This window comes from Neofelis nebulosa, chromosome 14 (assembly GCF_028018385.1).
Source record: "Neofelis nebulosa isolate mNeoNeb1 chromosome 14, mNeoNeb1.pri, whole genome shotgun sequence".
Classification (NCBI taxonomy): Eukaryota; Metazoa; Chordata; class Mammalia; order Carnivora; family Felidae; genus Neofelis; species Neofelis nebulosa.
The window spans coordinates 39,064,442-39,089,111 of NC_080795.1; the positions used below are offsets into that span (position 1 = coordinate 39,064,442).

Sequence of the window (24,670 nt, forward strand, 5' to 3'; positions counted from 1 at the left end):
ATCACTATGGTGGCCAGACCTCTTACGTTCTTTTCTAAGAAAACAAAGAACAACTTATCAAACTTCTAAAACACAATACTATGTGGGTCTTATTTAGGGTTGAGTGGCTAAAACTCAAGAAAACCCCCTGCCTAGAACGACAGAAAAGAATTCTGAGAAGTACCTGTACTGTCTTTGCAAATCAGCTGGGCCACGCAGTCCCGGCCTAACAGATTCCCACCCTGGGGCCAACCATGTTGCAATGCTGGAATAGGGAGCTCTACTCTAGCCCAAGGAAGCCAAAGTTGTCCTGGCTCAGCCCCAGAGGGGCTCAGGGAACTTTCGAAACTTGAGGTGATTTGCAAACATCACTTCTGGGGTGGCTTCTATCAGGTCATTTCTATGAAAAGGTGTACATTGCTCAGTGTGAGGGAAGGGCAGGGTCGAGAAAAATAACATGCTGGATTCAAAGTTTTGTCCCCCTCACAAAGTAGAAGGGTTTCTGAGGGGGAAATAAAAATATTTACCTATAAATGTGGGCAAAAGATAGAGCTGCCTAAACTTACCACCAGGCATTTAGACTGTTCTTGGACATTGTCATTCCTCAGGAGAATTCATAACATTAATTTAGGGCTACTGGATTAACCTTTACTTCTCTGTCAAGTCCTTGGTCGAACCATCTTTATCTTATAGACTCCTGTCCCAGTCTAGAGGGGTCTCAGCTTCATTCCAACGGATCTCTCTTCCATCTTTTGCTCTGCTATTCTCAGGACCGTGTTTACATTGCTTTCGAAGAAAAGAAACTCAATTATTCGAGGGATCAAGCCCTCCATCCCACTCCAAGTCTTGAAAGAGGTACAGCAGGTTAAAATGAAGAAATCAGACCTAAGTTGCCTTTCAGGTTATCTGCATCCAAAAATGACCTTACTGGTCCTTATGGAAAGATCCTTGTTGTAGCTACGGAACACCATAAGGACTGACAGCATGCTACGAGTTCCAGCTTTGTTTCTGCCGTGTCCTAGCCACGTCAGGTGACTTTCCGCACCGGCAAGATGATAAAATGATCATGTCTCAAGGTTCTGGCCACTGTAGGAGACACTTTCATTCATAGTGACAACACGGTAAGAAGACCAAAGCTTTTAGATGCTTGGTGGCTTTCTCAAAGTCACAGAATTGTAAGAGATAGGGCCAGAAATTATATTTGGTCTTCTGAATTTCAAGCCCTTTCTCCTAGCAGAGTCTACCTTGAAACCCTTGGCAACATGTCGCTTAAGACAAGGGTAGTGCTATATTGCAGATTAAAGACAGTTCTAGATTAAAGTCTCCTAAGAGATCCAAAAAGAAAGAAAGAAAAAAACAACTGCTACAGAAGATCATTCATACCCAGGGTATTCTATCCTATCTACTACTTACAGCTACTAGCCGATACGCCGTAATTTTTTAAATGTCTATTTATTCATTTTCTGAGAGAGAGCGCATGAGCACACAAGCTGGGCAGGGGTAGAGAGGGAGGTAAGCAAGCTCTGCACCATCAGCGCAGAGCCCAAAGCGGGGCTCGAACCCACAAGCTGTGAGATCATGACTTGGGTCAAAACCAAGAGTCACACGCTTCACTGACTGAGCCACCAGGTGCCCTGCCATAGTCTTATGATGCTAAATGTTAGTGTCAAGATCACATATTTTTCTGGGTAAGTATTAGGAATGAAAGCACAAAGCTCTTAGACACTAAAGGAATACAGCATTGTTATTTGCCAAATACAAAAACTTAGTTCTCAATTTCTTCTTAAACATTTACCTTTAGAATTTAGTGGCCTACAAAATACTCTTACCATACATAACCACCCTAATGTGTCCTTGTGAAAGTGATAATGTTTTAGGGAAGGCACCAACCATGCTTCATGGTATTACTAACTTAAATGGAGCAGGACAAATTCTCTCCAAAACACGTTAATAGACATTTAAAACACACACACACACACACACAAAACAAGATCCTTAAATATCTTAGCCACAAGATGCCAAATAAAATTGAATTTATGTCTAGCTTAATTCGACAACGGAAAAGTCAGCAGTTAAAGGGTAGATAAACTTCTCTTTGTCCCTCTTTTCCTGAGAAACTTTCCAATGTTGAAAATCAATTCCTTTTGTCCCCTTGTTATTCATCTGCTACACATTAAATAGAAACTCTGGGCATGGAGTGATTCCCGCAGGGTCTTTCATCTACAGAAAAGCCTGGTACAAATTAAATTCTTACTCTCCTTCACAAATTATAGATATGTATTGTAGTAGACCATTGATTTATCAGTTGACGCCCTTGCTAGTTCAGCTTGGTGAGACTAGCTCACTACAGCCCTTTATCTAAAGTTACTGCGGGGTGGCGGGGATTGTGGCACTGCATTCATTAATGCGAAGCATCACTACGTTGTTCCGATGTTACGGGCTCTATTTTAAATAGCACTGTTAGGTACTGTGTGTTAGTTACTTCCCAGATCCTTGAGCCATTTGGGCTATGTGTGCGTGTGTGTGTTTTAATATGCTGAAATAATACCAAATGATATTGTGACGACTGTGATGTTATGCTATGAAATGACTCGCATAATGGTTATTACAAATAAGGGGAGAAACAGATCGTGCAGAAAGAAGATCTCTCAGAAATGTTGAATTGAGGCAGGTGCTGTTTTCACGCTGGACTTTAGGACCAATGGTTAAGGGGGTGGCTGTGATCCCAGCCATGTCATATCTTGGGAGAGCACGTTTGCACAGGACGTCTCTTTTAAACCCCTTGTATTAGAAGGAAACCACACACACCGCGCGCGCGTGCGCACACACACACTGACATACATGTGTGCCCACAGCCGAGTGCTAAGAAGCTATGAGAATTTCACTTGAATCTATTACCCACCAAATATATTAAAAACCTTTTCTTGGCAGAGTTGTGCTTTTAGACAACATTTGATCAGCTCTTAATGGATTCCACAAGTGCCGGGACAACCCCCCCCCCCCTGCCCCCACCCAGATTATTCTCATTTTGCCCCTGCAGATCGGTTTGTCTAAAAGCCAGTACCCGCTTTTACTTGTGACCTCCTGGAATCAAAACCAAGTGCTCGGACTGGCGGAAACGCCCTGCGTGCCCTGGAAGCTCCCCCTAGCACCTCACCTCGCTCGAATCCTCCTGCTGATTGATGACGGCCAGCGCGTCCTCCGCCGCCTGCCGCTTGGCCTCAGCCACCGTGCGCTCCATCTTGGCGCGCTCGGTCGTGATCATGTCGTGGGCTTTCCGCTCGGCCTCAGACACGGCCTTCTGCAGCTCGGTCATCGCCTGGCGCTTCACCTCGTTGACCGCCTCCTCTGCGTGCGGGGCAGGCCACACGGGACAAGAGAAGATTTCCCTGTTAGCGCGGGACCTTGGATACTGATTGCTGGTAAACAGAATTCTATAGTACAGGCATGACTCTCAATCCCAGGTATTGGGCAGTTCTCCTGGCTGTCTAAAAAGCCAGCAGATTTTGGAAATTCGTTTAGGAAAACAAAGAGTGAGATTTTTTGTTTTCCCCTTTAACTTGCGTGTCTGGGAATATTTTTTAAACTAATGTAGCATCACTACCACTTTTCTACCAAGCCAGTACCTTCAGAAATGATTATGACACCAAACGTAAAGAGTTAAAGGACAAAATGACCACAAGAAACCTTTCTGGATAATTCAGACATTTACATTAAGGTGGTTTGCCACAATGCTATGGGGTAATATGCACATAGGGAGCGCATGAGTAAAGCTTTCAAAACAAAAATAGGAAGGGGAGAGACTTTACGCATCTACACGTATAAGTGCTAACAATTACTTTGCTGGTGAAACATACAGCACAGTAGTGAAAGGGCATTCAGATGGCAACTGAACAGTGTAGACCCTGTAAAGACAATCCGTGATGAAACAGATGATCCAGCTTCTCTTTTTCTTAAGGCATTTCTTGAGTAATGTGGATATATGTCTGTACAGACTGAATGATAGGGATTTTTAAAAATCATTTTCTCATTTCCATATTTTAAGCCGTCGTCCACCTATTCAATTGAACACATATACAGCCTCACCTAACCAACTGTTGCACTAGACAAATGTAATTGAACCCTACCAGAGGCCAAAACAATCAGGCCTGCCTGGAAACCTGCAAGGTGTCAAATTAGCTCTTTATTTTTGGCTGTGGAAAGGGTGCAAAGATTTGACTAATGTACAATATGAGATTGACAACTAAAACAAGTAATTTCCATTAAAAAAAATTAACTGTTCCAATTAACAAGGGAAAATATCCTCCCCCTAAATTAGTTTATCTAATTTTCATCTTTATTCAAAGCAAAATGACAATGATTAATTGAAAATTTAATAAGCAGTAATTATTAACTTGGCAAACCTAGTACCAATTAACACTCTATTAAAACTAATTATGACATGTTTCATTCAAGTGTTTGCACTTAATTGTTTCACCCACTTAAAAAGCACCTTAATTAAATGTTCTGTTTAATTAAAAACATAGATTCCTAATAAAAATGTTTTACTGTAGATTAAAAATGTAAGAGATGCAAATACTCCTATGGTTTCTTACACGTCTGTGGTTTATTCCACACATCTACAGTCCAGGACTTGAGGATCATCAGAAGCCTTCCACTATTAATTAGCTGTCATGACTTTTGTAGCTTCTGTCCCTTTAACAACATTATATCTGAAGTCCTTTCACTTGCAGTTTACTGTCTCCTATGTTTTTACAAACTAAAATATAAGGGAAGGATCCAGACCGGAAATATTAACTAAAATATGTTAAGCCTTTGTTGGTTGCTTTAAGAGAGATGCCATTTAAAATCTGGACAGAAACAGAGCACTGCACAGAGTTGGAAGCACGTTCTTCACCAGGAGGTGAAAAGATGCCTTTATTACTCTACCGTAAACGACCTGGGGGACCAGGGAAGTACTGCCCTTCTAACTATACAGCCAGGGTCTAATTTAGTTTGAATATTCAAGGTGAATTAAAATTCTATCTAAGTGGTAATACAGGACAATAATTTTTGCTTACGATCAAAGCTGTAGCTTGACTAATTGTGTATGCAAATCAGGCAATTTATATTTAAATTATGCATTCCTATTCTAATCCCACAGGCACATACAGATCAGCAAAGAGAGTTGGTAGGACATGTGCAAGGTGCTTGAATATTTATTACCAACTGCAAACATTCACTGATCGTTTGAAAAAGAAATATACTGAAGAAAACACTCGGTTGTGACTTGAAAACCATCTTTATGTTGGATTTTTTCCCCAATTTGATGAAGAGTTTTCATACCTTTACAGAGTGTTCTGTTGCTTTTGCTGCTGCTTTTAAAAAATACTAATTGTAGGAGAAAATTGATGGGTCCTTCAACATTTGTTAGGATCCCAAATATTCAAATAATGTATATTGTTATATTACGTTGTAAACTATTACTGGGGCAACATGAGGAATTCGAATGTGGTCTGTGAGTTAAATACTGTTAACGTCCTGATTTTGGTAGTTGTACTATAGTTATATAAGAGAATGTCCTTGGTCTCAGTTAATACACACTAAAATCTTTAGGGTCAAAGGGCATCGCGTATGCGACTTACTCTCAAATGGATGGCAAAAAATACGTATAACAGGGGAAAAAAAAGGGAGGGAGGAAAGGAGAAAAGAAAGATATTAAAGCCAGTACAGTAAAATAGGGGAAACTGGGTAAAAGGTATAAGGGAATTTTTTTACACTGTTTTTTTGCAACTTTTCTGCAAGTCTCAAATCATTTCAGAATAAAATGGTGCTAAATATTATATGATATACTTTCATGCACAGGATATACTTTGTGCAATTATAATTTTCTGTGAAAAAGGATGTGCTGGTTATACAACATTGAATTGAGAGCTCTGCCCCTTTGATATTTTTCAAATGCTTTAAGTTTTCTTTTATTTACTTTCTTTTGCCATAAAGGTAATGCATAATGCTTTGATTGCAAAGATACACTTTGTAGGTTTTCTTCTAAAAAAAAATTTGCCCACAGCAAATTTTAGAATCTTGGGGGGAAAAGCTTTCAAATTGTAACAAGCTGAGTGCAGATGTTACATTCTGCCCTTGGTGTTTTCATCATGCTGGATGCCTTGACACTATGAACACCACAAATGCTTTCCAAGAAGCCTATAAAGATAAATATTATAAGTAGTTATTCAAGATTTCCAGATGAAACTGCCACCTGTACTTTGGAGATTTAATATACTCCTTAATATTAGCATCCATCCATGGAAAACTATCCCCACACTGTCCTTATGCAGCAGATTAGGGATACCGCTGTGAGAAGAACACAAATTTAATCGACATCACTCCTAAGTCATATTTGAGACGGAAAACCTACGATAGAAAACAGGCACATCTAAAAAACGTTTACACGATAAAAGTATTGCTCTTTCTCTCCTCGTGAAGCCCCCGCCATGTCAAGTATATCCAGAATTAGTTTCAGGAACCCACAAAACAGCGAGGAAAAATAATCGGGGACTCGGTAGATTACGACATGTTGAATTTTTTAAAAACCTGATTACGTGGAAAATATACGGTGCGGTTTTGAATCTGCTTCCACTGCTTACCACTTATGGTAGGACTTCCTTTGTGCATAGCTATTCAAGTTGACTTTCCCACAACGGTGGTCTATTCAGAAAAATCTGCTCTCACTTAATAGCAGTCAAACAAAGACTTGAGCAGATAATAGCCCAGAAAAAGAATTTGGATTACACAAGACTTTACCGTCAATTTTTCTTTATGAACGATCACGGATTTAACTTAAAGACACACAAATAAGGGAAATACAGAGAAAAGACTCTCTCCCACAACATAAAATGTCATCCTTCTGCTGTCCAAAATGGCAATTCTTTATATCTCTTAGTGGAGTAAGTTGCACTGACAGCTTAAAAATGGGGAAGAAAAAGTGATCAGAAAGAAGATGTAGCCATTCCTTTTCCAGACAGGTGACACTCAGCACATTTTAACAGCTTGGGAGTATCCTGTGACCCACGTAGAAATCTTAGAGGAGATTCTATAAATCTAATTATACTATGCAGCTGAGCAACATATATATTTAACCTTTAAACTGAATGATCTGTCTGATTTGTATACTAGACATGCAAGAGAGTTTTCTGGTTCTCTAAGTCACGAAGCCTAGAATACTATCAGATTTGGACACTCCTTACCACTCTTACAAAAACAGGTATTTCTTTGAGAAAGCTATAAAAAGTCTTGGATAAGAGCCAAATGATCAGATTGTCAACAAGCTGCAAAAAAACTACAGACACAGCTGGGTCAAATCACAACCCAAAGAGACCCTTTCCCTTGACTATTTCTCCTTGAATAGGGTTCCTAGCCCAACACCCAGGTGATCCTTTGCAGAAGTGGTATTTTCCAGTTTCTCAAGTCAAACTATTTTAATAGTTGGGGTTATGGCAGCTCAAAGTCACAGTCTGTGTCTGTCACATCATCTTTTAACTCCTGAAACAGGCTTATGGATTTATCTCTTGAGTTGGTTTTTGCAAGGCTTTGACTCAACTTTTAGTGTTGGTGGTCCACCAAGATTCTGCCAGATCTGAACTGTGTAAAGTCAACGTGTGACCAAGAACTTGAAATCAGCCCCCAAAGGTAGAGCAGTATCTCTTAATGAAAATATGATGGTGTATATGGTGGGGAAAAACAGAAGTTAAGCAACTTTGTCATTTAAGTTAGAAAATAATTTAGCTATGGTCCTTGAATATTAATTAGAACAGATCAATTTCAGATACTGGTTGTAATCATAACACCTCAGAGTGCCTTGGGGCACACCTGGGTGGCTCAGTGGGTTAACCGTCCGACTTCGGCTCAGGTCATGATCTTGAGGTTTGTGGGTTCGAGCCCCGCATTGGGCTCTGTGCTGACAGCTCAGAGCCTGGAGCCTGCTTCGGATTCTGGGTCTCCCTCTGTCTCTGTCCCTCCCCTACTCGTGCTTTGTCTCTCTCAAACAACGTGTAAACATTTAAAAAAAACTAGTCAACTAGTTTTGCTGAGATTTTCTTAACAATTTAGGAGACGTGTCGATTATATCTCAATTTTACAACATCAGGCGAAAAGACAGACGTAGGCGATTTAATTTCTAAAACACTACAAGTTTTTTTCTATTAAGAATACACTGCACATAAGCTGAGACCTCTTAGGCCAGCTTTCGGCCTGAAACCATGAAAGCACCTGAAAAACAGAGGATTATAACAGAAAGACTGCCAGACGGTCACTTACATGGCACTGGCAGCTGCTACCAAAATAAAAACGATTCCATGTTCTAATAAGGCCCGGGTGAAGAATATTAATTAGGATTTTAAAATTTTGGTTTGTGGCGGGGGGCTGTTTTGTTTTTGTTGTCGTTAGCAGGAAAGGCCCTCCTTGTCGCTCCTCACATGGCTGCATGAACAACTGTGCACAGCTGCTAGAACGCTAGACGGGTGTTTTCAACAGTTCTTACCAGCTTTCTTCCAGATCTCCTCTGGCACGTATCCAGAAGCAGGCCTGTGAAGGAATTCCCGATGCGCATCTAGGAAAAGGATGCAAAGCGGGGGGGGGAGGAAGAAAGCACCATAAGCACGTTATGTCATTACACACAGTAGAAACCAGCCATGCCTGTTCTCTTGGCTGCTCTACAAAAACATAATTTTTAAAAGGACGAGCATTTCACTTCTAGAAAATAAACACGAAGAGCAAGGCCGGTCATTAGAGCGCAAGGAAAACAGAAGGCCGTTGGTCTAAATGCCTTGGATGCTCGAAATTCAACAACTTCCATGATTTCATTATACACTATGACGTCTGGGAGCACTGCTCCCAGAATGCTCTCAACTGTGGGGATTTTCATAGGCATACTTTATTTTGTTAAAGAATATGAATTGAATGGTGTTTGGTAGTTTTCCTTCCAAGAGTCAAACTGGTAGTTAGAAACTCAAATCTTAGGCTAATGTTAATTTTCACACAGCTCTGATTCCACCTTTCAGTAAATAGTGAGCCTTACTCCATGGCTAACCAGTTCTCACAATTACTTCTTAAAAATCTTGCTGAGCACGAAACATTTTCACACACATTAGATCATATGGGTTTGGTGTGTGGAAGCAAGAGAGAATCATTAGAATGGACTCAGAGGTATTTGGTTAACAAAACAGAATCAGTACCTGCTTTCCAAAAAAGAAAATGACATCTCACATTAAATGAAATGTGCTTATCATACTTGGCAAATTTTAAAAGTTTGCGAAAACATAAGAAAACTGATGTAGGAATGCTAACCTCCAAAATAACATGCTCATGGAAATGGCAGGACACCTTTAATATTTTCCTATATATGCTTGAAAATAAAGTGTATACAGTCTTCCAAAGTTAAAATATATACTATATGTCTTCCACATTGAATTTTCCCTGAAAGCCTATGTATTTAGGGGCTTGGGGGAAAGAAAAAAATCACTTCAACTTTTGTAAATATAGCAATCATTCAACCCATGATAAATGTCAAGTCATTAAAAATTTCCCTACATTTATAAAAAAATGTCAAGTAGCAGAATACAGAGTATAGACAACAGAAAAGCCCAATCAATTTAGCTAAGTATATATACGATTTTACATTTGAATGCCTTAAATAGATTTGAGTGTTTTGATTCCTTGTAGGGCACACAGATTTATCAGTTGACTAAAACTGAAGATTTCCCCAACTATTCTGAATTAGCAAAAGCTTATTATATCTTAATGAAGGGCATTTGGAAACTCTCTGTACTATCTCTGCAATGTTTCTTCAAATCTAAAATTATTCCAAATATATAATTTTATTTTAAGGTTTCATTATAATTTCATGATTACTTGATAATCGGATGGACTGGAATAGCCTTGCATTCTCATGCACACATTGACTTCTATAAGGAAAATGATGAAAACCAAAATGCTTTTATTTAGGTAATTTTCATCCTTAAAACATCTAGATACAACTGTTTGGAGCACACACAACTTCAAGCAAATATGATATGGCTAATTAGATTTGTCAAGATTTAACTTCCACACCACTATAACTATTTCCAAAAGAAATAAAGAAAGTGTAATCAAGTTCGCATTTAGCCATACAGCACAATGAATCAGAGATGAACTTGTGGCAGCTTTTAAAGACAATTTTTGGGAACAGATTTTGGCTTAAGTATAATTTATTAGATAAGAATAGATATGTAAAGTCTGAAGAGAAACAGAAAAATCATGCCTTCTCCAAAGAAGCAAAAAAAAAAAATAAAAATAAAAATAAAAAAAGTGTTTTCCAATTATTGGATTAAGAAAAGATCAATACCCTTATAAAAATTATATTTTTTAATAAATGGCCAATTGTTATTACAGGGAACGGGAAAGGTAATGTTAAGTTATCCACAGGCCATGCATGAAAGATACTAATTACCGGTCCCAGAGAGCATAGGCCGAAGAGAGTTTGTTCTAGAGCCCAGTGAAGTTGAATCCCAGCTTGGCCATATATTAGGCTGGTGACATTGAGCAAGCTAGTTTCTCCAGGTCTCAGTCACCGTATCTATAAAGTGGGGACACTAATACAACATCTAGGTGCACTGCTATGGAGACTGAACGAGGTAATTCCTATTGCATGCTGGGAACCACACATCCCAAACTCTCATTAGACGTTACATGCTATTACCTTTGTTATTATTATCACTGTTATTATTATTTCGTAGGCTGCCCAGTAAGAATGGATACTTATTTCCTCATCAAGAATTAAGGTGAAAAAAAAGCACCTTAAAATTTCTTTTTTCTCCTAGCACTTAAATCCATATAGCATGAAACTTAAAAAAGAAAACAAACAACTCTGAAGAGATTTGGATTAAGCAATATACAACAGTGATGTTTTATTCCGAGCATGTCACTTGGGGATAGAAGTTATTTACATAGTTAGTAATTCACTGTCTTCTTCCTTGTTGGAAAGTTCTCAACTTTCTTACATGATACTCTTATAAATTTTATTTAAAACTCATGAATGTTGATAGCCCCCAAATGTACTCAAAGATAATGTCCAAGGCTTAATTATGTGTCACCTTCCTAGGGGCTGTACAACAGAGACTGTGAAGGTCCACACACTTTCCATACTGGAAAGTTGTGCAGTATTTCACCTTGTCTGTATCTCCCTAAAATTCACAGTGACATATAAACTTATACTCCACCTCACCTTGACACCTGATAGAAACACCACAGCCAACCAAGCAAAAGTCCTTTTAATCCTACTCTACCTCCTTAAATAATTTCTTTTCAAAATAAGAGAAGAATCTAAAGCAGGTAAATTATTTTTATAAAATAGACAAAGATTTACATATATGTATACATATATACATACATACTTTACAATACCCTCTCCAGTTTTAAGTTACTGTGTCCTAGCTAAACATCAGGTCTGCCAACCAAACGAATGATCAATACGTGTATTCCTCAGATTCTATTTTTGATACACTGATGAATACCACTGTCACTACAGAAACCAAATGACTAATAAACGTACTATCTTCTGTTGAAGTAGCAGCAATAACAGTGTCTATATAGGCAATATTGAATTTAAAAAACAAATAAATCCAGGGGTACCTGGGTGGCTCAGTCAGTTAAGCATCTGACTCTTGATTTCAGCCCAGGTCATGATCCCATTTGTGAGATCAAGCCCTGCGTCGAGCTCCATGCTGATGACAGTATGGAGCCTGCTTGGGATTCTCTCTCCCCCTCTCTCTCTGCCCCTCCCCCCACTCACACATCTTGTCTTGTTGTCTTTTGCTCTCTCTCTCAAAATAAACATTTTAAAAAACCCAAAACAAACAAACAAAACATCCTGAAGTTGCTCAATATGACAAGAGACAACTTATCTCCCAAGGCTTCCTTAGGATAGAATATTGACTGCTCTAGACAAACCTATGCAAAATACCTTATGTTTTTAAGGCCCAGATTTTAAAGAACCTAATTTTTAAACCATTAAATATTAACCACCTATAAGATACCAGTTGCTATAAAATGGATAGCTGTTGTAAAACGTAGTCACAGAAACAAAGGTAAGAGATGGCTTAAAATGTGAAATATATACATACATAACTATTTCAAAACTGCAGAATTGTAGAAAAGCCCTACATCAGTATGGCTCACTCTGGGAAGCAAATTGCTTGGGGGTGAGAGGAGAAGAGGAGGGGCCTCCGGAGGACAACACATCTATGCAAAGAGGAGACTGCGTCAAGGTGCGGGAGTTGTTACCAGAAACGTGGAAGAACAGAAAAAGCAATCTACAATGTATGAGATGGAAGATGCGCTACACTTACGAAAGAATGGAGACCATTGGATACTAGAAACATCAAGGGCCGCCATCAATATATATGAAGGGATGAGCTGATAGCCTTTGGAGAACCAATGGGACCTCATTTGACCCAGGACAGCAAGGCTCAAAACTTGGCAGCACCTAGGTATGGCCTTCATCCTGTAGTGGGCAGAATGAGGCTGAGATCATGATAATATCGATCACAAAAACCGTCAAAGGAAAGGACAGGTGAGGTGAGTTCGTCTTTATAAATCCTACTTATTATTTTTAAGGATAATAAATTCCAAAGCTTCAATATTGTGTCCCAGAAGCCCAAACCAAACCTAGAAGCCAGAACTACACTAGGATTTCTGTTTTTAACAATAAAAATACCCAGCGCTTGAGGAGGTAATCATCTTTCCTTGTTTTTAAAAGATGGGAATATTTAACTAATACTCCCATCTTTTTTAACCCAACACACTTAAATACAGTAGGCGCTTTCCTTAGGAGCTGAGCTGAATGGTCTTGAAATGAATTTCATGGTGTGGTTTAAAGGAATCAATATAAGTGTATAAAACACTAACCTTTTATATGCAGATATACTCTGAATAACGTGTTGTGGTTTTTGTAATCTGATGGTAAGAAAAGATGTATTTCTTTGGTTGGGAGAAAACTATTTTTCTATAGCCTTGTATTAGGAAGTAGGGCCTCAAAGGTACAACGTATTTACTGAGTCTAAAACAGAATGCCCCTTTTCTAGTTTTTCTGCTTGTTAAATAAAGCAGCTACCTAAAAACTGGAGATATCTCCAGAATGAAAAAATACCTAAGAATCTACTCTAATTTTATAATCTTGCATACGAAGCAAAAACACTATCCCACCACTATCCTTTAAAGTACTTTTTGAGATTACATGCTAGACATAATAGCAACAGCTATTACTCTACTACAGGTCGAGCACTGTATGATTTATACCTATTAACTCATCTAATACAGAAACATCCCCATTTTATAGATGAGGAAAGTGAGGCACAGAGAGTTACTTGCCAAAGGTGACGAAACTAGGAAGGAGTGGAGTAGAAGCTCGCATCCAAACAATCTGTGCTTTTAACCTTCACGCTAGATTTCCTGAGGTTTTCGACAGTAATGAGAAATTCTATAATTCGATTATATGACAATCATAAAGCTTTCTGACCAGTGGAATTTTAAAATACCAATTTCCCTACCAATCTAGTTGAGACAAGGGTGGTATCAATTTGCCAAACTTGGAATTTCTGAGCGTTTTATGAATGAATAACTTGACTCTATGTTCCATTTAAAAGAAACAAAAACCTCTTTCTGACATTTCCCTTTCTGGCAAGAGTTAAACCCTCACCAAAACATACATGCAGGTATTTTCAAAATTCCATACACTGTCATCACAACATTCACACATTCACAACACACGCACACACATGCGCGCGCGCACACACACACACACACACACACACACACACAGGGAAAAATGTATTCCTGTTTCAAAGATATATGTTTCAGGCTCCGACATTAGTCCATCATTAGATACTTCTCTTAACTCTAATGGTATAAAAGACTTCTTGAGAAACACGGAAGGCACACAAATACAAGATGAGCTGTAGAAAGATTCTAGAACAGTCCACAGGCAGTAAAAAGAAAGTAATTTAAAGTAAATAAAATGTCAGGAGCCAAGAGAGTGATACAAGTAGCACATTGAGAGAAAAGGGCAATGGAGACAAAGGTGGAGAAAAACAGCAGCAGAGGGATCCAGATAAACACTGAGGGAGCGCGGGAAGTGCTAACGGGCAGCTACCTACCTGCACATACAAAGGCAATTCTATTTCAGTGATTGTATCCGTCAATTCTGATGGCATTAACTCGCTCTTCAGTGAAATTCACAACGTAACAAAACTTCAGTGTACAAAGAACAAGTCATACTTTGAAAACAGAGACAACTGGGTTAAGAATTAGCTTTCTAACTTGAGTACTTGAATATTTGGAGTTTTTCCTGGAAAGTGAAGAGTTAACAACAAAAATAACACAAATCTCGTCTCTAGGGGGAAAAAAAAAAAAACCCAATTATTTTGAAGAGTCCTTCAAGATATCAACCTGATTTTGACTTAAAGAGTAGAAATAACATCACGGGTTCAGTATGTACTCAATTTTTAAATTTGTTCAAGAGGCTATTCAAAATGGCCTTTATTTAATATCTGGGGAAAAATCCCGAAATTTAATTGGTAATAGATTAATCATGCTGTCTTGCTAATCCCTCACACTGACTTAACACTATGGATGTATTTCGAAAGTGAGAACGGGAGTCAGTAAATATAACACAGCGGTCATGGAGGTTATGTTCTCTGTCCAGTCCCCTCCAAATGCAGTTTAAAAATGTTCAGAACGTTTGTGTGTGACTTAAACACTGCCAGTGTTTCCAAGCTAGGGAGGTAACCAAGGAAATATTTGGAACTAAAGATAATCTCCTATATTATCATTCTGAAGTTCTGCAGGTCTCATTTGACCTTGGAAGCAGCTGCAGAACTGAGAGAATCGGTCTAAAAGAAACATGTGTACCTTTACTGTAGGATATGGAAATCTACGAGTACGTGAAGATATAGACATATCCATAGCTCTTATCTATACACACACATATGCCACTCCACACTTTCCAGAAGCAGAAAATAGACTCATCAGCCAGTAATCTCCGCTCCTCTGTTTACACATCTATACATTCAACTCTAAAACCTAGCAGAGAACCTTAGGAAGTGCCTCATGTGAATGCCTGTGGTCCATGTTTACAAACCACCGGCTGTCTTAGAGCCACAGCCCAGCCCCACGAAACAAAACTGAAAGAGTTCAAGGCTAAGAAAGGACGCACAACGAAATAACATGCCGGATGCTTAAACCTGCACATCGTGTGGCTCTTGACAAGTTAACCTCTAAAGTTGTGATGGTTTCTTGAAAGGCAATCTAGGGTTCTGTGTCCCTAAGGGGCATGACTGTTTGTTAAAAGAAAACAGTCAGAGTCCAAACAAAGAAACCAAATGCTTGGTCTTTGAATAATACCATCCACAAAAGCTTAATGTCAAAGCAACCTCGTATTACCAAAACTATGAGTTCATGAAGCATCACAGGAAATCATTTAATTTATGTACTCCTAAGAAGTTTTGAAACCAACTTTATTCTTTTAATTAGCAGGGAAACTAAACCCAGCTTCCTGGAGAATACACAATTGCATCACCCAAATGTGTATGCAATAGTGGTGACAATCGAAGGCATTCTAGATTCTGCGTGCTGAAAATAACACACGTTATAATAGGCATTAAGTCCTATCGGTTTCTGAACTTTTTCTTTTATAGTAGGCAGCAGATAATACTCATCTTGTCAGTTCAGGGAACCGACCTGACGTGGCATCTGATACCAGGCCCCCAGCTATGGCCCTGCCTATCTTTCCAATAGACTAAAAGTTCCTCAAGGGAAGGAAAGAAGAATTTCCTTTATCTCACTGCCTAGCACAATGCCTGGCACACAATAAACATTCGAGAAGTAAGTACTGACTCAACGAATCTGTTCAATAAAGCAGGTTAAACTGAACACCTCTACTCCTAAACTTGTATTTACTTTAAGGTTCTCAATTTTTGCCTATACTGGATGTTTACAAATATCTTCCTTATTTGTCCTGAAAACGCCTATCACGATTAGCCAATTTTTTATTCATAATAAGAAAAAACCAGGATGTTTACTCAGCTCGGCTCTAAATAGTTTTATGTGGACCATCGTTGGTTCAAATTAAAGTGAAACCTATTTTCATTGCTTGCCTTAACAAAACCTAATAAATGCACATTTGTCTTTAAAACACACTTTAGAATAACGCCCAGAGGGTAAAGTAAGTGACTTGGAGTCTTTCTTACTCTAACACTTATTACGGTAATGGGCATTCAGCATTCAGCGACCAGTAGCAATCCACAAACCTAAGCACAAAGGAAACTTTACTGCCTAAGGAATAATTTTAATAAAAAAGATACTATGATCCACAGCCACTACATACAAGTTTTTAATTTTTGAGAATCAGCCATGGGCAATAAATGAGGCCAAAGTCACGAGCCTGATCAGCACGTGTATGTCATTAGTTTCGTTTGTGGCACGAACTGGACTGTGCCCTAACCTGAGTTAGCTGACAGGTATGTAGCTAAGCAAAGAGGAAAACGAAATGACAGAACACGGATCAACACACATCCATCACCACTAAGTTTACTCAGATGGAACACACGTGTCGTGGCCAGCAGTGTAAACGGTGACATCTTGTTATTAATTGTAAGGCAAAAGTTCACAGGCCACTCAAAAGTTCTCCTGGGCTCAGGATTTTTCCATGTATTTGTGACGGTATTCTATTTATAACCCCAACAATACTCACATATTAATATAAAATACAACCACATATTGAGTATCCAACTTCTAAAGCACGGCTATATAAACAGTCCTGTATAGAACTAGAATTCATGAAGAATTTACACGAGCTTAAGTCAAGGTCAAGTCACTGGACAACAGTGCCACCTTCGTTACTAATTTGCAAGTGGCAGTGGGGAAACTACAGAACTAATAGGTGTCTCTTCCTGCTTAAGTGTTTTATTAAAATAAAAGATAGAGCTAGAAAACAAGGTTATCTCAGAGGCTGTGTCTTGAATGAAAAATCAGACACCATACGTCTCAAATACCGTGTGCAGCGGCAGAATTCAGGGCCCCGGAGGGCTTACTAGAAGCTACAGAAGCTTGGGGCCTGCTCCTTGAGATTTTGTTCTTGCAGACGGGAGACAGGGTCCAAAGAGCTGTGCTATGAAGAGGCTCACGTGTGAGTGATGCGGATGACATTCTGGTCTGGCTTTGAAGCTCTGCCCTAAGCCCAACAGGACCCTGGGAAAGGAGGTTAAGTTTTGTGACCCGCTCTGTATAAGCCCATGTGCACCCGGCTTCCTAACGGAGAGATGAGGCCTATCTGGGGATGTCAAGTGTTTATCGTTCTAGAATGCCCCGCACATCCTTTATTTTTGAAAAGACAGATTAAATATGCAACCAGCATTAAGACGGTAAGCAGTGTCTGTTCAGTAGGTCCATCCAAAGAAAAGGTACCTAATGCGACTGGGTCTGGGTTGACAGGACTCTGCTGCCTTGAGTGGCTGCTGCTGCCACCGCCACCCTTTTTCAAGTCCTCGGCGTCACTGTAGCGCCGGATCCAGTAATTCAGCTCCTCCCGGTCTGCTTCCTGACATCGCCTTAGTACAGTGAGAGATCGTCGTGTTTTCTCCACCATGTCCATTATGCAGTTTAACAGCTGTGTGAGAAACGGGGCACAGGGGAAGAACACAGCAATCACCACAACGCAAGAGACTCTGGTGGGCAGCGAAACAAACTCTTTTAGGACGATGAGGGATGTGATTTTATTCCTGAAGGCTTCAGTCTAGTATCTTCAAAGGTCAGATTTGAAACGGAGACCCAACAGATGAGTAAACTCAATGGGAATGAGAGTGAAACGTGGGAGGCGTGAACATGACTCACGACAGAGATTTCAGCTGAAGGCACACAGCCAACTTCCAAATACTAATCCCATTACTGTATAAACTAAATGACCCGTTTGCGATAAAACAGGAACCCACTGATCTGGCCTTGAGGACTCCTTTCCACGACCTCACATCTCTCTTACGTTAGCGGCTTTGTTATCAACGTAGAAATCAAATCCTAGATTTGATTTCAAATGTTCCCACTCATTAGGTTTCTCAAGGATAGCACTAAACACAATACCCTCAAAGCATCTCCAACATTTCTATCTTATCATAGAACCCCACTCCAATTCTTTTCAAGACATATTTTAACCTAAATGATTACCGACATCTTACATGGTCAAGATGTTTCCATTCCTCTGCCCATTCTCTGTCTGTTAGTCTGTGATCAATCATTTCTTCTTGACGTGTGCCATGCAACCCTATGAATGTACAGAAGAAGACTGAATCACCCTAAAGCATTCGGGACATAATCCATATGCACACAGGCACTTAGCAAAGACTAAACTAAATGATGTGAAAATACATTCGATTCTGGATGGAGACACAAGTCATACTCAGATTCACAATTACCGAACGGGCTCTTCATTGAGTGATAAAATGCTAAAACTAAAAGGAATTTTAGAGGTCATCTGGTCAGAACGCTTTCCTTTACATATGAAGAGATGTGGAGTAAAGGGACACCGTGCGCTGAGTCCATTATCCATAGAATGTTCCCAAAGTGAAAAATAAATATATCCTCTTAACAAATACAAGAAACCATAAGCGGACATTAAGTGGTTTCAAAGTGTAGCTTTCTAGCATTAAAAATAAAGACAGCACAAATCACTTTACGTGGACAGGGTTATGCTTTCTTAAAACAAGCATGGTAAAACTTCTCCGCATTTCAGCATGGGTAAAGGAACACAATCCTGTTGCGTAGACCTCCACGATGAAATTGGGCTGGCACAAGGTGAAAGCAACGTATACTCACTCAATTTACCAAAACATTAACAAAAAGAAATAAACTGGACATCCTTTATGAAAAAATTCAACGCACCAGACATAAGTTTGGACAAATGTCTCGCATCCAAGCCAAGAAGCTGAAAATCCCAATTTGTAATCTCTAGCGGTAAGTATTAATGCTCTTTAACATCAGAGTTAAGGTACAATCCAAACACGTAACCTGGAAATGTGCACCAAGTGAGTAACGACGGCAGTGAACGTGAGCAATCAGGTAGGAGGCTCATCAAAACGGAAAATAAATGTGTCTCACTGAGAGAACAGGGTGGAAGGCTGTGATCAGAGACCCCCGGAAACATGTTGCTCCTCCTACAAATCCATCATGGATGAAACAGCTTATTGTCCACTACAAAGGAAAGGCATTGGACTATGGCAATGTTTTCCATTTTAAATGATTCAAACTCCTTTTGGGTTAGCACTTTGCACACTGTTACTCTGAACAGCAGATTAAGTGTAGTGTGGTTTTGTCTTCTGGGCATCCAGGCTCCTTCTCAAGAGGACATTGTGTAGGAGTTAAAGGACGGTAAGAGTTAGGGGATGTTACACTTTATTTTCTGTGGAATCAGAGAGGTTAGAAGTCCCCTCTTTTACCTGATTTAGAGAAATAAAGAGGATGAGTCACATGACTCTTTTTCAGCCAACCATGAAATGCGATTTAATTTATAGCTAATAGAAGTGAACAAATGCAGGGTAGTGCTTTCTCCAATTAAAGATCTAAATATAAAACACTTCACACCATCCTTGTCTAATTAGAGCATGTTCGGAGATTCATTTTTAAAGTTAAAATTGTCAATGCCACCTATTGGTAAAAAAGTAACATTGCAAATATGTGTTAATTTGCGTAATAGAAAAGACACTGGGGGAAATAATATTTAGTTATTACTCTGTTTGTTGTGACTATTTCAAGTTGAAATGTTTGCAAATATGTAATTTTTGTTGACTTATTTGTTGCTTGTGTTTTAGGGGGAAAAAAAAAAACACTACCGTTGAATGAGTCATCACAGAAAACAACCAGAGAGTGATGAAGATATAAATATGGCATCGACTTTCACAATGGAAGCATCTTACTATTTGCTTTTAAGGACCAAGAACTCCAGAGGTCTCAAAAGTTTCAAAAATTCAAGGGTGCTCGGGTGGCTCAGTTGCTTTAATGGCTAACTTAGGCTCACATCATGATCTCATGGTTCATGAGTTCAAGCCCTGCACTGGACTCACTGCTGTCAGTGAAGAGCCCACTTTGGATCCTCTGTCCCCTTCTCTCTCTCTGCCCCTCCCCCACTTGTGCTTGCTCGCTCTCTCTCAAAAAAATAAACTTTTTTTTTTTTTTTTTCAAAAATTCAGCAGATCTAAACCAGTGAGGATACAAGCTCTAACACCTGGAATAATATTAATGAGCAACAAGATGTCTGTGGCTAATGAGATTCCAACATTTGTAGAATACTGCTAAGCTTCATCTCATTAAAAAAAAAAAAAAAAAAAATGTACAGGGGTTCCTGGGTGGCTCAGTCGGCTGGGTGTCCGACTTCAGCTCAGGTCACGATCTCACGGTTTTTGAGTTCGAGCTCCGTGTCAGGCTCTGGGCTGATGGCTCGGAGCCTGGAGCCTGGAGCCTGCTTCCGATTCTGTGTCTCCCTCTCTCTCTGCTCCTCCCCTGCTTGCACTGTCTCTTTCTCAAAAATAAATAAAGGTTAAAAAAAAATTAGCAACAACAACAAAAAAAAGTACATTAGAAACATGTTGGACCCCAAGTACTTGGTGAGAAAATGTATCATTTGCTGCTTCTGAACTCTGAAGGTCATTTGTTAGGTAGAATCAAATCTTTAAAAAGGAAAAACTAAGACAACTCAAAATTTTACATTTATTAATTTCTCTATTTCAGATACTTAAATATTCATTACCGCACTTTTTATTTCTATTCATAATACCAGAGGGATATACTATGGGAAAATAGCTCATAATCATTAAAGAGCACATGTTCATTTGTGGGCAATTTAACAATAGTGTTGAATTCTAACTGGTTCGTATAGTTCAGAAGATTTTAGCTAACTAGACTAAAACTCGAAGTTTACTTATAAACTAATGTTGCTTATAAAGGTATTTTATTAATTAAAAGATTCTAGTGAGTGTATGTCTCTACATAACAGGCATTTATAAGTCATACCAGACCAAGTATGCTTTTATGACAATTTTTATATTCTCAAAATGGCAGCCTAATGTAACACCACAATGTGTTACTCGTACATCAAGATTTTATTTTACGTTAACACACACTAAACTCTGCCAGACTTTAGGGATGGTTAAGTAGTTGCACATATTTATAGAGATTAGCACTATTAGCTTCATAAGCTAATATAACTAAAAGGTAAGGAACGTGGTCTGAAGAAAAATCACATAAAACCAGTGGGTGCAGATAGAATTCATAAAGGAATATTTTACATTACTAGATGAAAACATAATCATTGCACATAAGCATAATTACTTCCGTGCTGATTACTTTATAGTGCACTGGAACTAATATTTTATAAAATAGCATTTGCTGCCGCCTAAAAAAGAGGCCATTCCTTAACACCTACAAGAGTGGATATCTTGAACTGTCTCACAATGAACTGGGGACTCCACTTCTATTTAAAAATGAGCAATTATGGCTTGGGGGCAGGAAGCCCTAAGTGAATGACAGGGCCTTTGCTTAGAAGGAGGCTGTTACCACCTTTGATTTGGGGGTCAAAATGTTGATCCAGATTGAGAAATAGCATAACCATTTTTGAGAGCTCTTCAGAAATGGTACCTGAGAGAACACTAGACACGTTGGCTGTTACGGAAGCACAAATTGTATGCTTAGCCATTTGCCTAACACGCTATGTAAACGTAGAAATGACCGTTGTGGGGCAACAGAACCACTGGTTTACTATCTCACAACCGGGGCCTCAACTGCCCCTCTTGTCACCCTGACCCCCCCCCCCAACCTTTCTGCTTTCTGAACATTTGGAGGGTTAAGTTTTGTAGAAAGCCAAAAGACCCCGATGTGGCAGCCCTGCCCATTAGCAGCCTAGTGAGAAACTGACCATAAACTGTTGCTCATCACGCCATCTCTGTCTGTGGCTAAAAACTCTGCCTCTGCTATTCGAGCAGCAGACAACTGGCTGGCCGTGTTTCCCTAAGTTCCGCACCCTCAGCTCTGTGTTCTGGTTTCCCACTTAGACGTCACCCCTTGCTGTTTTCTCTATCCTGTCCACCGGGTCTACCACGTCAGGAAAGTTCTTCAACAATCAGCTGACTGAAGAAGTCCTGCTGGCATGTGGTGACTTGGCTGACACAGGAGATGGAAAAGGGAGAAATGATCGACTGTTGCTCTCAGTTTACAAGTAGCTCAATTCGTCAAAATGAGAATTACAAGAGCCCAGGAATAGGGCTCTGAGGCCGTGTGTCAAATCTTACCTTGTTCATCTTCCCTCTTATTTGTCATGGCGGACACTTGCTCTTTAGAAGGCAATGTCTCCTAAACGCTTCGCTTCAGTAGCTTTATGTAAAGAAGGAATGAACCCAGGCGGATGGAACACATATTTACCCAAACTCATTCTTTCTCTGGTACTTTGATCTATGACACAAAACTGTCAATACTAAATTCAATCACTGTCACTTTCAGGTGAAAAGAGTACCACATCATTCCTCAAAGAACACCTGTTGATTTAAGCCAGAGACATCATGCCATGTCATATTTTTCAAATACAGAATATCACACAGACTGGGAAAAGCAAACTGAACTCTGAGACTATCTGCAATAAAAGTACAATGAGAGGAAAAAAAAACATTTTAACATTAAAAAAACGTATCTATGGCAGACAGGCTGCATACAAAATCTCTGATGTTAAACTAAAAATTCACTTTGCATTTGTTGAGGACTTAATTGAAAAAAAAATTTTTTTAATGTTTATTTTTGAGAGACAGAGAGAAAGAGAGACAGAGCATGAGCGGGGGAGAGGCAGAGAGAGAGGGAGACACAGAATCTGAAGCAGGCTCCGGGCTCTGAGCTGTCAGCACAGCGCCCGACGCGGGGCTCGAACCCACAGACTGCGAGATCGTGACCTGAGCCGAAGTCGACACTTAACTGACTGAGCCACCCAGGCGCCCCTATTATTAATGTAGATGCCCCCTTCCAAAAAAAAAAAATAAAAAATAAATTAGCCTGCTGCCATGAAGACTGTAAGTAACTGAGAGAGAAAGCACAGCTGTTAAAGAACATATTAATACTAGCCAAGTGTTCTCATAAAGGAGACAATAAAAAGAAAGGAAGGAGAATTTTTACCCCTATCACAGATTTCAAGCCTCAAGTTCAGTTGAGAAGTAATGAGTGAGTCTTTACGCCTCCAATCCCATAAGAAGTGAACAGATCCTTCAGTCTTACCCATAGGTCTGTTTCTGTCCCTGAGGTCCCTGTGGCTGGGGTGTCGATAGGAGTCCCTGTAGTGGTGGGCAATGGCCATATCATCCAAACGGTAATGCTGAGGTGGAGGTGGGGTGGGGTGAGGCAGGCCATTGGGCTGGTAGGACAAGCCGTTATTTGGACTGTACCGCTGGCCTGGGCTAATAGTGCATGGTCGCTTGCTTGGATGTTCTGAGTGCAAAGGCTCTCTGTCAAAGCCATTTTCTTTGGTTCTAAAGGGGGAAGAAAAGAGTTGCGTCATGTTACTCAAAAGCCAGCATAGTTCAGATATTCACATTTGAACTTAAAATATAAACAGAATGCTTCTTTATTGGCCAGAAACTTTCTAAAACTCAGCTTCCCAGAAGACCTATGGGAATTCACTGAAACCCATACTGAGGCCTAAAGAATCACAAGACTGCACACATGAGAAAATGAGTCCACTCCTCAAGCTAGCAAATATCTTTTCAGTTGAAACTCAGCTGGCTGGGTCACAAGTAAGAGGAATCCCAACCTCCCTCTATGGTTAACACTTTCATTCAAAAATGAGTACCTGATTTCAAACAAATTACCCTAAAACTGAACTATCTTCGATGAAGATTCATCAAGGTAGTGTGGCATCACTCTCTTGATGAATTCTTAAGGGGAGTCTGTTCCATTTATCCAACTTGGCATCTGACTTTCATGTCAGAACATCTAAGAGCTGTGTTGCCCAATACCATAGCTACATGCAGCTGTCTAAATTTCACTGGAAGCTAACTGAAATTAAGCTTAAAATTCAGTCCTTCATTAGCAGTAGCCACATTTCGGGTACTCAATCACCACCTCTGGCAACGGTATCGGACTGCACAGATACAGAACATTTCCATCATCCCAGAAAGTTCTACTGCAAAGGGCTGACCCAACTGAACTAAAACAGCAAAGCCATGCCATGTCTGGGAGTCTGACATTGCCTTTGTCACCAAGATCATTCATCAGCAGTCATAAACAGCCACCTGGAAGTAAGCCCCCCTTAAAGCAGAGGAAGCTCGCCCAGAGAGCTTATGTGACCTGTCATCAGGTCTCAGGGCAAGATGGGCACACCCTGACTGTACTTCGTGATGTGATACGCAGAGCTTTGAACTTGGCTTTCAGAAGGAATACAGTCTACCAATGAGCCCTGATAACTAATCACTGCTCCTCGAGTCTCAAACAGAAATAGGGCTAAAGAAATATTTGGGGGCTGTATATATCTCTATTCTTAGAGACCCACTCAGTATATCCAGTAAGATAAGAATGATCCACATCCAACACTGACTGAAATCACAGCTCCTAAATTAATTGTTTCCTTGGTGTTTGGCTCTCCCCACAAGACCAGTACTCTGTC

The 24,670-nt window shown here is 39.7% G+C and overlaps 1 protein-coding gene across 9 annotated transcripts in view; it reads right to left on the reverse strand.

The window, feature by feature from the left end:
• The window catches only part of RUNX1T1 (RUNX1 partner transcriptional co-repressor 1), a 142,519-nt gene that overhangs the window by 14,585 nt on the left and 103,264 nt on the right, over positions 1-24,670 (reverse strand). For 8 of the 9 annotated variants that reach the window (XM_058698537.1, XM_058698540.1, XM_058698538.1 and 5 more), the window contains 5 exons: positions 23,287-23,537; positions 18,219-18,304; positions 17,455-17,656; positions 8,498-8,566; positions 3,137-3,327 (listed from right to left, as the gene is read on the reverse strand). In XM_058698537.1, coding sequence (XP_058554520.1) covers positions 3,137-3,327; positions 8,498-8,566; positions 17,455-17,656; positions 18,219-18,304; positions 23,287-23,537 — 799 coding nt within the window. The remainder of the gene's footprint in view (positions 1-3,136; positions 3,328-8,497; positions 8,567-17,454; positions 17,657-18,218; positions 18,305-23,286; positions 23,538-24,670) is intronic. The other variant, XM_058698546.1, reaches the window with a different exon arrangement.